General features: G+C 53.0%; 2 protein-coding genes across 2 annotated transcripts in view; one reads left to right on the top strand and one right to left on the bottom strand.

Annotated features, from left to right (window-relative positions):
• LOC133375186 (uncharacterized) overlaps positions 1-7,972 on the top strand; it is a 48,229-nt gene extending 40,257 nt beyond the window's left edge. The window contains exons 4-5 of the mRNA XM_061606762.1: positions 2,658-2,821; positions 7,677-7,972. Of these exons, the coding sequence (XP_061462746.1) occupies positions 2,658-2,821; positions 7,677-7,737 (225 nt within the window). The 3' untranslated portion in view covers positions 7,738-7,972. The remainder of the gene's footprint in view (positions 1-2,657; positions 2,822-7,676) is intronic.
• A 1,952-nt stretch (positions 7,973-9,924) lies between these two features.
• On the bottom strand, positions 9,925-16,084 carry TMEM151A (transmembrane protein 151A). The gene is made up of 2 exons (XM_061605894.1): positions 15,840-16,084; positions 9,925-11,575 (listed from the first exon to the last, which is right to left on the bottom strand). The coding sequence occupies exons 1-2, from the start codon at positions 15,930-15,932 to the stop codon at positions 10,214-10,216; spliced, it is 1,455 nt and encodes a 484-aa protein (XP_061461878.1). The 5' UTR covers positions 15,933-16,084; the 3' UTR covers positions 9,925-10,213.
• Between the last annotated feature and the right edge of the window lie 921 nt (positions 16,085-17,005).

Below are 17,005 nucleotides of genomic sequence, written 5' to 3'. Positions count from 1 at the left end.
GGGGGGGGGGGGTTTGGGAAAAGCAGTTTAAGCTAATTGAGTGCCCAGCTAGTGCTGGATAATTCTGGGGAAGGGAATGTGGGAGGATCAGAAAAGGGGAGCAGGAAAGGAAGGCGGAATCTGGGAACTGCATGTGCTCAGAGCAGTCGTGGCTGGTGCTCGTGGAGCTGGTGGGACTCTGCTGCTGTTGGCCCATTGGGCCTTTCTTTCCTTTCCCCCACATTCCTCATTCAGCCATCTTGCTTTCCCTCACCCTATCTAGGCCTGCCTCACCTAGCTTCCTCCCCCAAAATGACCTTGCCCCCACCAAGTATCTCCCTCTTTTCCCCGAGCCAGGTGGCCTGCGTCTGCGAAGCCTTGCAGGAGAGAGGGGAGTTCGAATGCCTTGCCCGCTTCCTCTGGTCTCTCCCGCCATCTCTTGCCCTCCAGTACCCCGAGGGCCTCAGCTGCGCCCACCCCAGCCGCCACGACTTGCAGTTGCTCAGCAACCCAATCTCTTCCGCCGCATGGCTGGCCCCCTATTGCAACCAGGCCACCGCCTACCACCTGGGACCTTTTAATAAATAATAATAAAATTTTATTTGTTGGTCGCCTATCTGTCCGAGCTAACGGACACTCTAGGCGACGTACAAAATACAATATACAAATCAATATACAAACCAATATACAACAACAAGGCACAAACATCAATTCATCTAAAACCATCCTTCAATTAATACATCATAAAACTAGTCCACCCCAGAAATCCCATAGGCCTGCCTGAATAGCCAGGTCTTTAAGGCTTGGCGAAAACCTGTCAGGGAGGAGGCATGTCGAAGGTCAAAAGGAAGCGAGTTCCAGAGGGTGGACCTTTTGGTGCCCTGCAGCCCAGAGACAGGTTTCCAATATGTCCGCCGGATCAGTTTCCTGCCGGAAAGAAGCTACCTGTTCTGCCAAGGGGTTCTGCCCAAGATGGAGAGCAGAAAGCAAACAGCTTCAAGGTAAGAAGGGCCTGAAAGGTGTGTATATAAATCATTAAAGTGGCTGATCAATTTAAATCGCTGCAAAGGCCTGTTGGCATAAAAAAGTCTTCAAGAGATGCCTGGAAGTATATAATATAATATAATATAATATAATATAATATAATATAATATAATATAATATAATATAATATAATATATAAAACAAACAAACAATAACAATATATTGCTGTTTGCTGTTTGGTTAGTGCTGATAAAGATCAGGGCCTTCTCAGTGGTGGGTTCCTCATCTGTGGAATGCCTTTCTCGATGAGGTGTGTCTGCCTCCCTCATTATTGACTTTCAAGAGGAATTTAAAAACATTCCTGTTTACCCCAGGATTTGATGTCTGTGAAATTAATAACTGTGAGGGTAACTAAACACAGTATATCTTCTTTAGTATCAAAATAAATATCACACATAAAAATCAACTACAAAAATACAAGGAAAAATCATAAAAAACATAGTAAACAAGTGGACAAAATATCCCCTGGGCATCAGGAAACAAAACTGCTAGTAAAAATCAAGTGAAAAATATAAATTCAACCTTTTTAAACAACATGATAGATGCCTAGACAAAAGAAAATCAACTCGCTCCCCAACCATTATACAGCAATTATATCATTAAACAAAGCAAAGCGATTAAATTGCCAGCCCTCTTTAGAGTAATTAATAGAACTACGGCTGGAAATAGATATCATTCCATTCAGTCAAGCACACCCTTACAAGACTGACACCTCACATCAATCAAACACATCAGCATTCTAAACCAATGCACTCAAACTTACTAGTGTAGCATACTCCCCACACTCTGCAAACACTCACATAATTCCGTCTTACACCCTCAGTCAACACACACACACACACACAGAGAGAGAGAGAGAGAGAGAGAGAGAGAGAGTCTAACAAAGGGTGCTTCTGAATCTGCACTAGAATCCCAAAACAGAGCAATAAGGACTGACTTAGTCACAAATGCCTGTTGGAGGAGCAGGGGAGAAGTGAATGAGGAGGGGTGCTGAAATGGAGTAGGCGAATGGAATGGAGTAACCCTGACAGAGGGCATGGCTGGCTGGCTGGCATCTTGAACGGGGGCATTTGCCACGCTGCAACACTTTGTCCCACTTGTGAAGCAAGTGACAGAAATATGAAAACAGACAGAAAGGATCCATCCAATCTGGGGGCAAAAGGCAATCTCAGTGATCCTGAAAAGAGAGAGGTAAATACAGGAAAGAGTAGCAGCCATTAGAAAGAAGAGAGGAAATGAGCCAAGCACACTTGAGAAGGGGGGAAGAGCCTAGAAAGCGCCTTGCGTCACTTTAAACCTGGCGTCCTGCAGGAGTTCCCAACCAGTGGGTCCGCGGCGGGGCTGTAAAGGACTCCTACAATCTGAATTCTGTAGAATTCTTTGGAGTTCAAATTGTAATACAACATAAGAAAGAAAAGAAGCCATAAAAATATAATTAAATATCATACAGCACCTGGCACAGCGCATTTCAGTTGCTACAACGGGCAGGGGAAAATTCATTAATATTGCCAAGAGCGATATTCAGGAAGTCTGAGGGGGGGGGATGGGCATCTTTTTTGTCCTCCACAGAAGGGTCTGTTCTCATCCCTCTGACCCCATCCAGTTGGCTAACATCCATTCTCTGTTTCTCCCAGGAAAGGACGCAAACCCTCCTGAGGAAATGGTACCTCCAGGACCCATATCTGAACCCTTCCCGTAAAAGACACCTGGCCCAGGCCACAGGGCTCACCCCCACCCAGGTGGGGAACTGGTTTAAAAACCGCCAGCAGAGAGACCGTGCAGTGTTGGCCAAGCACAGGTGAGAAGCGTGTGGATGGTGCCTGAGGCAGGCCTGCGGCAGGGCTTAAAGCAGCCTTTCCCAACTCTTGGGTCACCAGATGTTGCTGGATGACAATTCCCATCATTCCTGACCATTGGCCATTCTGGCTGGAGCTGATGGGAGTTGCAGTCCAACAATATCTAGACCCAAAGTTGGAAAAAGCTGGCTTAGAGCATCCGCCTTGCATGCAGAAGGTCCCGGGTTTACTCCTCGACCTGGGAATTTCCTTCTGTCTGAAACCCTGGAAAAGCGGCTGCCGGTCAGCGTAGTGATGGCTGGTGGCTCCATGTCAGTGGGGCAGTGGAATCCACTCTGGGTTTTAGCGTGAGGTTTCAAAGAGCTGTCCTAGATGCTGGACCAATGGTGGGAATAGGTTTCAGCACCTTACGGCTCCTTGAAGGACAAAATGAAAAATGGACTGCCTCCAAGTCGATTCAGACTTATGGCGACCCCATGAATAGTGTTTTCATGGTAAGTGGTATTCAGAGGGAGTTTCCCATTGCCTTCCTCTGAGGCTGGGAAGCAGTGACTGGCCCAAGGTCACCCGGGGAGCTTCATGGCTGCGTGGGGATTCGAATCCTGGTCTCCCAGGACCAATGTTCTGGCTCAGTATAAAGCGCCTTCCTCACCGCGTCTTTGCAATATTTGCTTGGTACAGGGGTAGCTCGGTGACCCGTGTCTCAGTGGCGGAGCCTCGGCTTCACATGCAGATTCACGTTCATGCCTTGTTTATCCTGGCTTATCCTTTCATTTTCTCTCCCGCCAAAGGAATTGAGATGGAAGGCTCCTGCGGGCAGAGACCTCTTTTGGGGTTGTTTGTATTCCTCTGTGTAAACTGAGTATATTTATGGCACGAAATCAATAAATTGATTCCATTCTAATATCTAGAGCGCTGCTACAGTATTAATAAATGATGATCCCTTTGCATTCTCGATTCAACGTGTCGCTTAAAAAGAAACAGACGCAACAGCAGCGCAGCGCTGCGGGGGGGAAAGAGCCTTTAAAATAAGCTGGAATAAGGGGGCTACAACTACGCTTCCGCTCCACAGCAACTCAACACTTTTTAAATGCTGGGGTCCTATATACCAAGAGGGGGAACCTTTAGCCCTCCAGATGTTGCTGAACAACAACTCCCAGCAAGCACAGCCAAGGGCCAAAGATGACACGAGTTGCCCTTCGAAGGGCCAAAGGTTCCCCATGCCTGCTATACGCCAAGTCAGTCCCTTATGCGGGCAAACTGGCATCACCCTTGCAGGAGAGGGGGGTGTCAGCAGACTCAGGGGGTTGCCCAACGTTAGCAGAGGTACGAGAAATCTTTAGGGGGAAAAACAAACCCTAAGGGGGCAGGGGAACCAATGGAGGGTGATCGATTAGAGTGAATGAGGCACTGCCCCGCCAGCATAGCCAACGGTGCAGGGATAACAGGAGTTGCAATCCTGCAACATCTGGAGGGCCACAAGTTCCCCCATCCCTTCCTTCTTCCTTGCATCCATTCTGGAGGGTGGCCCAGCCTGTCAACTTCGTCTCAATGTTGCCCTTCTAGAACTCAGCAGGGAAGAGGAGGATGGAGCCAAAACTAGAATGAGTTGGCTCCGCCCATCATTGGTTCTGGCTCCACCTCCTGTTGGGCTCCCTGCCTTCCGCCCCACCAGTCCCCAATGGGCACCAGCCATCACCGAGGGGAAGCCCAAAAGTGCTCCTCCCCTGGGCCTTTAAATGCAGTTGGTTCCAGAGGCGTCCTAATCCCAGGACCATGGCAATGAGAGAGGCCAGGGCACAGGAGGGTTTCACCCTGGAGAGGTTTTTTCCCCTCTTTGCCCCCACATTTGGAGCCAGCTTTTCCAAACCATCATGGCAGGGCACATTGCTAGGCTCTTAAAAGGATTCGGGGCACACTCATTTGCCAGTAGTGGTGTAGTAGTTAGGGTGCTGCACTAGGACCTGAGAGACCAGGGTTCAAATCCCCCCTTGGCCATGAAGCTCGTAGTGGGGGACCTTGGGGGCCAGTCACCCTCTCTCAGCCTAACCTACCTTGCAGGGCTGTTGCTGTGAGGATAAAATGGGGAGGGGAAAGAACTGTGTATGCCACCTTGAGCAGAAAGGCAGGATATGAATGTAATTTGCATGGGCAAATTCAGCTGGCGGGAGTCTCGGTGCCACCAGCTGCCCTTTAAGCAACCTAACATCTGGAGGGTGTTTAAGAAACATTTTAAAGGGGGAGGAAAGGCTAGGAGATCTGGGGCCACTTGGGGTGGGTGGCCTCGGGCCCAATTGTCTACCACCATAGCCCTAACAAAGCCCCTGCAGGAGAATTCTCCTTGAATTAAATGAAATACAAAAGATGCCATTGGTTCACACTGGGGAGCAGGGGGGAGGAGGAGATAATGGAGGGGAGGGGGAAGGAGCAGGTTTACAAGGTGGGAAATGAATGGGGGGGAGGGTGCAGTGTCCCGCCTGTGCCAAAGCAGCAGGTTGATATTCTATAGGCCAGGATTGGGCAGTGGAGGGGAGGAGAGATCAGGGAGACCCACTCCTGGCTCTGGTGCCTGCCTGAGCCTCCCTGTCACTCCGCAACGGTCTCCATGGCGACGCTGGAAGGATGAGAGGATGCTCTGATGCGTGGGTCGGACAGCACTGCAGGGTCCCTTGCAGCCGCCACCCAGGAGAAGCTGGTTACTTCCGAGCAGTTGACTCCATCTGCTCCCTGCCAGGGCAGCGCTGGCATCTCCCTTCAGCTGCTGCGGTTTGCCGCATCTGATGCAGACAACTTGCCCGCAGGGCCTCCAAAGGGCTGGGCCTGCCACGGTTATCCCCCGACACGCACAAACGAGAGCAAGGCTGGGAAACCTGTGGCCTTCCAGATGTTGCTGGACTCCAGCCCCCATCATTCCTGACCATTGGCCATGCTTGCTGGAGCTGATGGGAATTGGAGGCCAACAACATTCAGAAGGCACAGTGGTGGTTCCACAGCAGTGGAATCCGCTCCAGGTTTTAGATGGGGTTTCCAAGGAGCTGTCCAACATGTTGAAGCCTGGGTTCAGCACCTTGGCCAGATCATGAAAAGTTCAGACTAAAACCTGGAGCGGATTCCACTGCCCCACTGACATGGAGCCACCAGCTGGCACTGGGAGGGCACTACAGGCTCCCCTTTTCTGGATTAGAGTGGGGGCGGCCAACATGGGCCTTACAGATGTTGTTGGGCTCCCAACTCCCATCAGCCCTAGCCAGTGGTCAAGGACGATGGGAGTTGTAGTCCAGCAACATCTGGAAAGCACCATGTTGACTTTCCCTAGAGGGTAAGCATTGGCACTTGGCAGCCCATTATCCACTGACCAGGAAATGCCTTCCTCATCGGCTGCATACACCCCATACATTTAAAGCACATCCCCCGCCCGCCTGAAAATCCTGGGAATTGTAGTTTACTACTCTCAGAGCTACAATTCCTGGCACCTTTAACAAACAGCAGTTCCCAGGATTCTTTGTATGGGGAGGCTGTGCTTTCAATGTATGGGGTGTAGACAGAAATTTATATCCTGTAGGGAAGGGCCATAGCTTAATGATGGAGCATCTGCTTTGCATGCAGAAGGTCCCGGGTTCGACCTCTGGCATCTCCAAGTAGGACTGGGGGAAATGTCCTGCCTGAAGCAGCCACTAGATGATAGTGTATACAGGGTGAACTGCAGGCCTGGGGGCCAGACCCGGCCCTTTGGGCCTCTCTGTGTGGCCCTCGGGACTCTCCCCAGGCCACACCTCCTTTGCCAGTCCTCCTCCAAACCTTCCTTGAGTGATTTTGCCTGGCTGGAATACGTCCTTGAACCCTGATCAAGCTTCTTGCTTGCTTGGATGGAAGATAGTGAGGTGTGTGTGTGTATATTTATATATAGAAACTAGACCATTGTACAAAGGTAAAATTTACACTCATTGCTAAATGCGAAGGTGGCCTAGAGAAAAGGCAGCCCTTGGGCTGAAAAGGTTCTTCACCCCTGGGATAGGCCAGGGACAGCCACGCTGGCTGGGGCTGAGGAGAATTGGGAGAAATACAGGTACCCTGTCCCTGTTGTGAAGAGCCACTGGGAACAGACCAGCCTTTCACAAGCTGAATGATGTTGGGGCCGCAGCCAGCAGGGTCAGGGATGATGGGGAGCAGGGGTGTAGTTGTGCAGGGTCTCAGACCCTTTACTTTTTCGGGGGGGGGCAGGGTCCCAATGTCTCCAGCATCCTACAAGCCAATCAGCATGAAAGGGGAATGTGTTAGCCGCTGAGAAGAGTCTTCTAACATGTGTCTTGGTCCTTTCCTGCAGATTCGAGCCAGAGTGAAAGGAGGTGAGTCAAACACCAAGGCTCGTCTCAGTAGCTAACACTCTCCTTATTCTCAACCCCACAGCAAAAAAACTGGGGGGGGGCATGGCTGGGATTAACATGAAGGGCCCTGTACTTCTGAATTTGCCACTACACTACTGATGGGGAGCTCGAATCCAACCACATCTGGAGGGGTAGAGATGTCCCCTGTCTCTAGTCTCTTGCCCCCACCATCCATTGGATCACCACAAGAACACGAGAGGCACCCGCCTACCCCGAAATATCTTTTTATTGCCCCGTGAGCAAGGGACTCTAAAGTTATTTTTATTTTCATTGTAACATCGACAGGCCCGACCCCAATGTGTTCACCACCCCCACCCCCCATTTGATTTATGTTGCTTTCGCTCTTGAACATTCACACTGTACAACAGAGTCTGTTCTAAATTGTGCCCAAGTCTGTTGGGGGGGGGGGAGAGTGAGATGAGAGAGGAGGAGGAGGGTCGGGCACTGCCATATTTTGTTATCATTACCCCAGGACAGCAAAGGAACCAGAGGTCTCAATGAAGACAATGAAGCTGGACAGCGTGGGGATGTAGGCACCGCCTGGAACACAACGGGGGCCATGTGTGGAAGGCCCCACAACCACAATGCGAATGACAAAGCTCTCCCAACCAACCACCCCCTCCAATCTCAACACACTCACACAGACACACTTTCTGCAGAGGGCAAAAGGAGAGCGTCGTAGTGGATGGCGCAGCCTAAGGAGCATTGAGAAGCTGGCCTTTGGGGAAGAAGCCCTGCCTGTCGATATCAGAAGAGTGAAAGAAGCCCTGCCCACTCAAGACAGCCGGCGGGGGGAGCTCCAGGTGGAGATGCACCCCGTGCCATCCACCAACGTCCTTTTATAAGGATTGGCGAGGCAGCTGTCAGAATCAGAGCCAGTGGGGTGTAGTGGTTAGACTCCAACTGGGACCCGGGAGACCAGGGTTCGGATCCCTGCTCGGCCATGAAGTTCACTGGCTGCGAACTTGAGACAGTCCCCACCTCTCAGCCTAACCTACCTCACAGGGTTGTTTTGAGGATAAAATAGAGAAGGGGAGAACTATGTTTCTATGCCACCTTGAGCTCCTTGAAGGAAAGGTGGGCTATAAATGTAGATCATCATCATCATTCAGGATGCTGGAATGGGCAGAGAAACAAATGGATTTTCTTGGAGCATAGCTAAATTACAAGCTTGTATCAGCTTCATACCACTTTTTACTGCTGGGGCTTCCACTCACTCCCCAAAAGATTCGTGGAATGCCAAGAGTTAGCCCGTGCTGCATCCAAAGAATGACAATTCCCATCAGAGACGGAGGTGAGTGAATTGTTGAAATCTGAAGCTGCCCAAGGTATCTTGTGCATTTAAAGCACTCTTATACCACTTCAACAGTCATGTCTCCTGCTCCTTCTCCCCCCAAGAATCCTGGGAACTGCAGTTAGTTAAAGGTGCTGGGAATTGTAGTTCTGTGAGGGGTTTCCTAATCATTCTCAGCATCCTTAACAAACTATAGTTCCCAGGATTATCTTTTTTGGGGGGGGGGGGAGAACCACAACTGTTTGAAGTGATATAGATTCACAGGGTGGAGGGGCATCAGCACCTTGGACAGCTTGAAAGTTCAGACTAAACCGTAGAGTGGATTCCACTGCCCCACTGACACGGAGCCACCAGCAGTCATTGAATCACGCTGTTTGTTGGGAGAAGGCGACAAGGGTAGAGTCAGCAGACCAGCAACAAGCAGACGTGGGTGCTAGGATGCTGGCTCAGGAAGATTAGAATAACCAGGGCATTCAGGAGGAATGGCTTGGGGGGCATTGCTGCCAATGCCCTCCACATTCACCGCCAAAGGTAGACACCTTACCCTACTTAATGGGAGGGCCAGCCCCATCTTGTCCCAGGATTCGTGAAGCTGTTCAGTTCCACCTTTTGGGGTGGGTGTCCCCCCCCTCCTTTCCCCACAATCTTTTGGTCCATTGATTCTGTATGAGGTGTGTTCTTCGATAGATGTGCAGTTAAAAGCAAGGGCGTTCTGATGTCCGGTTTTGGAAGTTAAGAAACAGCCTTGCTGGGCAAGACCCAAAGTCCATCTAGTCTAGCATCCTATTTCCAAGAGCGGGCAAGAGCTGACCGAGCAAGGCATGAAGGCAACAGCCCCCTCCCTATGCCTAGCACTGGGTGTTCAGAGGTATGCAGTCCCTGAACACAGAGGCTCCATTTATCTACGCAAACGGACGATCTTCTATATGAGTCCACAAGCACAGGTGTTGTAGGCATCTTGGGGGAGGGGCGGTGGGGAAACAGGCAATGGGAGAAGCCTTGCCATTTGCTCTCTACCTGTCCCAAAGCTCTTACAGGCACAGATCCTTGATTGGTTAAAAAGGTGGCCATGCAACTCCCACCCAAGCGTCAAGAGCAAATCCGCTCCCCCATTTAAGGCATCCAAAGGCCAGGCCAGGGCAGCTTCCCCAAATCCACAACGCAAGCACGAGCTCCAAGAATCCCAACATCGTGTGCGTGTTTCTTAGCCCTTGTGGTTGGGGAGGGTGTGCGTGTGGTGTCAGCTGCGCCAAGAAAAACAACAACTTAAGAGGGGAAGAAGATGCGCCAGGGCTTCTACAGGAGCCTCATATTGCTCCTTGTCCCTCATCTCTCCCCCTACCCCAGGCTGTTATCCCCCCAGGCCCAGAAACTGCCCACTCTGAATCCAGATCCCCCTTTCCTTTCCCCCCCTCTGTCCGTTGTAACCACATTCTTTGAGAGGCATTTCCGAAGCAACAAATCGTGCAAAACAAGCCAATGTCTGGACAATTGGGTTAATTTGCACACTCACACACAGGCACACACCCCAGGGTCTCTCGTTTCCCTCCGGAGGATAACTCTGAGGAGTGATGGAAGATTGGCCAAAAAAAGAACCAACAGCCTGGTTTATGAGGGGCCTCAGGCAGGGGAAAAGGGCCGGGGGGCTTATGTGTTGCTTTGCCACCAACATCACCCCACGGGGCTGAGGTTCAACTGCCTTCTCCTCTCTCGGATCACAGCAGGGTCCCCGACGCCCTCCCTGCAGAGCCTGGCCTGTGCTCGTTGCGGTGACACCCCTCCCCTCCATGCACAATCAGCACGGGAAAGTACAAAGCATCTTGGTAGCAGGGGGGGCTCTCCAGCGGCTCTGTCTCGATACTGCTGCCCACGTGGCTCCCGCTCAAGCTCCTGAGGATGCCCCTGCACCGCCTGGCGCCACTCAGGGAGAAGCGGCTGCAGCTGAAAGGAAGGCGGGCGTAGAGAGCCCGGGTGCCCCGTGAGGGCAGCGAGTTGCTGCTGACAGTCCGGCGGCAGCGCTGGCAGCTGCGGAGGTAGGCTGCGCCGGCAACCACGGTGGAGTCCATCAGCATTGCCTCGGAGTAGCTAGGCACCAGCTGCTGGTTGGAGCGGATGTGCCACTCCAGCTCGGTCATGTCCACAGTGTTGACACGCGAGATGCGGCGCCCGTAGCCCCCCGTGCCATCCAGTGGGCTGGGCCCATCGTCTGCCCCAAAGAGTTTCTCGACATGGTAATGGACGTTGGCCGTGCGGTACTCCGCCAGCACACGCAGCGGCCAGGACAGCAGGATGAAAGAAGCCAGCCAGAAGACCCAGCGGCGGGTATACCAGGGAGGGCGGCCGGGGTCTGGGAAGACCATCATGTGCTCCTTGAAGTCCACATTCTTGAGGTGCATCCCTTCACGGGCCTCCATGTAGTCATCCAAGCCCTCGTTCTCACCGAAGAAGCGAGCCCGCTGGGTCAGGTAGGCTGCCTCCGCCTCCCCGGTGGCGAAGCTGAAACACTTGGTGAACCGCAGCTTGGTGACCGGGTAATCCGAGAGGCCCAGCAGCTCCTTGGAGACATCCTTCACCCCGTGGCCCGCATAATCAAACTCCGTCTCAGCCACATGGGTGTTGACCCGCTCGTGGTAGACCTGGGTGGTGGTGTAGGCGTCGCCGTTGCGGTAGCGGGTGACCTGCCTGGTGCGGCGGATGTAGTGGTAACTGATGGCCTTCCACCAGATGCAAGGTGTCGCCTGCTGCATGCGCTGGACCTTCTCGTAGACGCTGGCCATGTCCACGCGATACTGCATCTGGCCCTTGGCAAAACGGTGCCAGCACTCCACCAGGTAGACGACATACAGCATGCCCAGGAAGGCCAGCGGGATGTAGATGTAGCCATTGGAGCAAGGGCTGTCGTGGTAGATCATGGAGGCACCCTGGTAGGAGCCATCATAGTTCAGGCGGGTTACCGTTGAGAGGCGGCACCAAGCCATGACGCCGAAGCATCCGTACATCAGCAGGGTGAGGACTAAGCATTTCCAGTGGGACTCGCGGCAGAGGGAGCTGCTCAGAGATTGCTTGAGGGGACGCTGCTGCTTGCCCATAAAGAGAAAGAGAGAAAACAAAAGAGCAACGGTAGGTTAAATATTCCAGGCCCCACCCCTGAATATCCAGGCTTTGTTAAGAACATCATATGAAAACAAGTCAGTCATCCTGCATACAAATACAAAGACGGCTGGTGCCCATTGGGAATGGTGGGGCGGAAGACAGGCAGCCCAACCATCGGTGAATCCAGAGCCAATCACAGGCAGAGACATATGATTCTACTTTTGCTGGATTCTGCCAAGGCAACACTTGGGGGAAAGGCCATGTAGCTCAGCGGGTAGCGCATCTGCTTTGCAGGCAGAAGGTCCCAGGTGCATGTGCAGGTAGGGCTGGGGATGCACCCAGCCTGGAATCCTGGAGACAGCTGCTGCCAGTCAGAGTAGACAGTACTGGGCCAGATGGACCAATGGTCTCAATCAGCATAAGGCGGCTTCCTATGTCGCTATGTAACACTAAGAAGGAAGCTGACAGGGAGGGCCCTCCTCTGGGCTGGTTTTAAGAAAGACGGCAAGCAGACTGAGTTTAGTGGGGCAGTGTGCCGTTTGCCCTATTGGGTCAGCCTCTAAACTATTAGGAAAAAAGCAGGCAGGCTTTAATGATGATTGCTAAGAAGTATAAGCTCATCCTGCCTTCCAGAGTGCCGGCCAATAAATGCAAGGGGCAACTGTGACGAATGGTAAGCCCTTGGCACTTGTTCTATTATTTAAAACTATTGAACCCTTCAAATACCTTTGATGTGAACACGCCACACGGCTTGGGTTGCAGCTCTTTATAGTCAATATGAAAACAAGTAATCCATTTTTTTTTAAGAGGCATAAGAAGTCTTGCTGTTGGATCAGACCAAAAGGCTCTGGTGCTAGCCTAGTTCCCGGTTTCTAACAGAGGTCAGGAGGATGCTTCTAGGAAGCCAACAAGCCCACCCTGCATTGTCTCCCCCTTAGCATCAGGGGTCAACCGCTTCTAAGCATGGAGGCTCCATTCAGCCAGCAACAAAACATCTGGCTACAGACGTGCTAGCTTGTCCTCATGTAGAAACGGCACCCTTGCTCTAATATGGCCACTCTTGGGTTAGAGCTTTTTCGTTTGTGGTTGTCCTGGCTCAGATTCAACCTTTCTCTTGGTAAAGGAATAATCCAAAGTCAACTTGCCAATGAGACTTAGGGTGGGCTGGCTTCCTAGTGGATTGGGCCCTCTGTTGGGGGAAGCAGCAGGGCCAGGTTTATGTGCCATTTCTTCCTGCCTTGCATCAGGGCTGCTCATATCCTCTTCCCTCTGTTTTCCCAAACCAGATATGAAAGTCTGGCAAAGGCTTCTGGGAAGCATGCCAAAAGCAAATGGCTTTTAGGGAGATCCCAAGGGGGGTTGGGGGGGTCAAGGAGCCCGTCCATTTGCAGTCATGCGCTCGGGGACGGCGTTACAAAACAGAAAGGAAAACACTTGGAGCAGGTCCACACCACGTCTTTAAAAGCACATGACTTCCCTTAAAGAATTTTGGGAAGTGTAGTTTGTTAAAGGTGCTGCAAATTTGGATTCTTGCACTGAGCAAGGGGTTGGACTCGATGGCCTTATAGGCCCCTTCCAACTCTACGATTCTATGAATCTGTAGCTCTGCGAGGGGGATGCCGCCATTCCCAGGATTCTTTGGGGGATGTCATGTGCTTGCAATGTGCGGCGGATGTGCTTTAAATGTGTGGTGTGGCTCTGCCCTGATAAGAGTGTAGGAAGAGCCCTGCCTGGCCACCGGCCCCTGGGGCTGATGGGGAGTTGTAGTTCAGCAACACCGGGAGGGCTAAAGGTTCCCCACACCTGCCTTCCCCAACCTGGCATCTTCCAGCTGGACTCGCAACTCCCATCAGCCCCAGGCAGCATGGCCAATGGCAAGGGATGATGGGAGTTGTGGTAGACCAGCAACAGCTGGAAGTACACAGCTGGAAGTACACAGATGACCCTCATCCCTTCCAGAAACCCTTCAACAGCTCCTCTTTCATCTTATTCCTTTGCCAACAGCTCCATTCCTCCGCGCCATATGAAAAACAGCAGCACCTTTTTAGGTGCTGATGATTCAGAGGTTTGCCGGCGCCACCACTTGGCAGGGCCAGGCTACTAGGGATGTGTATATGCGAAGGGCCCTTGAGCTGGCACTCGAAGAGAGGCCAACTGAGAAAAGAGGGTCCGTTAAGGAGCAGATCCTTGAAGGTGGGCAGGAAGAGTCAGGGGCCATTTGCCTGTGAATCCCAGTTGCTGGCAATCACAAGTTGGGAGAATGCTCTTGCACCCAGGTCCTGCTTGCGGGCTTCCCATGGGCACCTGGTGGGCCACTGTGAGAACCGGACACTGGACTAGATGGGCTCTTCTGATGTTCTAAGAGTCCAACCTTCAAAAGACACACAAAAAACCCCGTTCTCCTGTCTCTTCCAACTCCCTGTGCTTTAAGTATGGCCACCAACATTTGTGAGGAAGGAGGGAGACTCCATCACGTACCCTCTTGTGAGGATTCGAACTCCCACTGAGATTCAGCCATACACACCATGCATTTAAAAAACACCCCCCCAAAAGGTTTTTTTAAGGATGTTGGGAACTGTAGGTGCGTGAGGGGTAAACTATAGAGTTCCCAGGATTCTTTGTGTGTGCCTATGTGGGGAAGAAAGTGCTTTAAATGTACGGTGTGTACGCAGCCTGTGTGGCAGAAGCTGGCCCGTCATCCTGGCCTGGATGGCGTCACCAGCTTTACTCCTCCATCTGATCTGGAGGGGGGGATGTTTCTGGGGAGGGTGCTCTTTATCAAGGTCCAGCTACCTCAAACATTCAGCCGCTGACATTGGTGGAGAAATTGCGGCTCTCAGCTTATTTATTAATTATTTAATTTATATCCTGTCCTTCCTCCCAGGAGGAGCCCAGGGCATGATTAAGGACTGTAACGTTAAGAACTTGAGCTTGACATTCCTTCCTCCCTCATCATTCCTTTTTTCCTCGTGTGTCACGCCTTTTTGGATGGCCAGCCTGAAGGCAGGGGCCATCTCAGAACCGATTCTTGCCACCTTGCTCTCTGAGAGCCTTTCAGAGGAAAGGAGAAAGGATTACATGCTGTAAACAAAGAACAAACCAATAAATATATGGGGGCAGGGGAGATCGTTCTGGGGAGATTTGGAGGAAGGAGGCACCGGCAGGGTTGCCCCCTGCCCCGTCAATATGGAGAGGCTGTGTGCACATTCTCTGTCCTTATCCCCACAAAAAAAATCTAATACCAGCTTTTCCCTGCAGGCTTCGGAGAGGAATGGTGGCACCGTCGTCAACCCCAAATGGTGCAGGATCAGCTCCAAAACACAGGCAGGCTTGGAGGTGAGAAGGAAGCGAGGAGACCACTCCAACCAGCGGCCGAATTGTAGCTCCTCGCCATCGCAGCCCCCCCAAAACACCACACACAGGCCCTCCCTCTCTCCCCTGCCTGCCGGCTTTGTTCCCCTCCGTCTCTCCTTTCGACTTGACCCCCGTCCCCACCAAATCCCCATCAGGAGTCGCTGCCGCTAGCACACACACAAAATGAATGAATGAATGAATGGTAAAAAAAAGCGGCGGCAGCAAAGCGGAGAAGGACGTTGCCGGCTTCTGGTGCAATGCAGAACTTCGAGCGGGCGGACGCCCCCCCCCCAACATATCGACCCCCCTCTCCCCGCGCCAAACACACACACGCCTTTCTTTGCAGATCCATCAATGCATCCTCCGGTCCTAATCGATCCGTCCCCCCCCCGGCCGAATCCCCGGCAAAATCCCGCCACCCTCCCAGCCGCGCATAATTCGACTCCAAACCACAAAGCTGCAAATCGCGGTGGTTCGGCGGAGAGGGGAGTACAGAATGGAGGGGGGGTCTAAGGAGATGGGGCGGATGAAGGGGCACTCTCGCCTCCCCCCCCCAAAATCCCCTTTTATTTTTATCCCCGGCCGAGCTATTTATAGCACACAAAGCAGCAGGTGTGCCCTGCAGCAGAAATGTCGCGGTCGCCTTTCCCCGCCTCTACCCCACTGCAAGCGCAGCCTCGGCCCCCAATGGGGTGGGGGTGGTGAGGATGGGGAAAGGGGCCCCGATCCCCAGACCCACGTCTCGACCACGTACACCACCCTGCTTTTTCTAGGAGTTTGCCAAAAGGCGGCCCATTCTCCAAATTGGGGCGCCCCGGGCGCAGCGCAAACGCGGCTAGCTTTCTTCCCCTCGCTCGCCCTCCGCCTCCCGCCTTCCAGCGGGGTGGGCCTTACCTCTTCCCGAGGGGGTCCCCCCGCGGGGGTGAGCGTGGGTAGCTCCCCCGCCCCCGGCTGCTGCGCCCCGTCCTCTTCTCCCAAAGCGGGCATGGTTCACGCGTGGCGCCGCCAGCAGGCGCCCGGGCCGCATGTTAGGGGCGGGCGAGGGGCTTCGCGGCCCCGCGGCTGGAGCGGCCCCGACTCCCCGAGCCTCCGCAGCAGGGCATGGAGGCGGCCGCCCTGCCTTGCCTTAGCGCGCACCTTCCCCGGGCTCCGGCGCTTAGTCTCTCCGCCCGTGCGCTTAGCTCCGGCTCCGCCCTCCTCCTAGCGGCTGGAAGGGAGCCCGCAGCAAGCCAGGGCCGCCTTCGTCGCGCCGGGCCACCCCCGCCCGAGGGCCGCGTCGGGGGCCACATCTGGCCCTCGCCTCGAGACCTCTTTCCCCGGCCAAATGAAAGAGCCACCTCCTTTCTCCCGGTCGCCCACCCATTTTCTCTTTTGGCATGAGAAGCATCGTGTAAGGACTCGGTTCCCACGTGTTTACTCCTCGCCCCGCGGTTTGCACCGTCCAGAGGGTCTGGCCTGCACGTCTGAATGGACTAGGCCCGATGGAGAATCCTCCCCCATCTCACTTCCAAATAGTCGTTGATTTGTTTTAGCGGAGGCCCTTCCTCGCTCAGTTCTATCCACGCAGCTTGGAAGTAGGCCCGACTGAGTGAAATGGGCTTTGTTCCCTAACAGAGGGTCATAGGGTAGCAGCCTCAGCTACCTGGCAGTCAGCGACCCCCTGAGTCATTGGCTGATGTTCGCAATAGGCCTGAACCTGTCCCAACTGATGTCCAACTACAAAAGGGATGGGGGAATCCTGGGGGCCCTCAAGATACTGTTGGACTCCAACTGCCATGAGCCCTAGCCAGCTTGGCCGCCGTCAGAGATGATGGGAGCTGGAGCCCAGCAAGTTCTGGAGGGCCACAGGTTCCCCATCCCTGTCCTAGCCACATGTCCCAACCAATCAGGGATCACATATTAAATGCATATTATTATGGTGGCTAATAATAATTACCATTCTTAATTTATAAATCATAAAAATATAAACCGGGACTTCTTAGTTTAGAAAAAAGGTATCTGGGGAGGGGGACATGCTAGAGGTGTGTACAATGATGCAGGCAGTGGAGAAAGGGGAGGTT

The sequence above is a fragment of the Rhineura floridana genome, chromosome 22 (assembly GCF_030035675.1).
Source record: "Rhineura floridana isolate rRhiFlo1 chromosome 22, rRhiFlo1.hap2, whole genome shotgun sequence".
Lineage (NCBI taxonomy): Eukaryota > Metazoa > Chordata > Lepidosauria > Squamata > Rhineuridae > Rhineura > Rhineura floridana.
The sequence above is the reverse complement of the archived record's forward strand: the minus strand, read 5'-3'. Positions and strand labels throughout refer to the sequence as shown.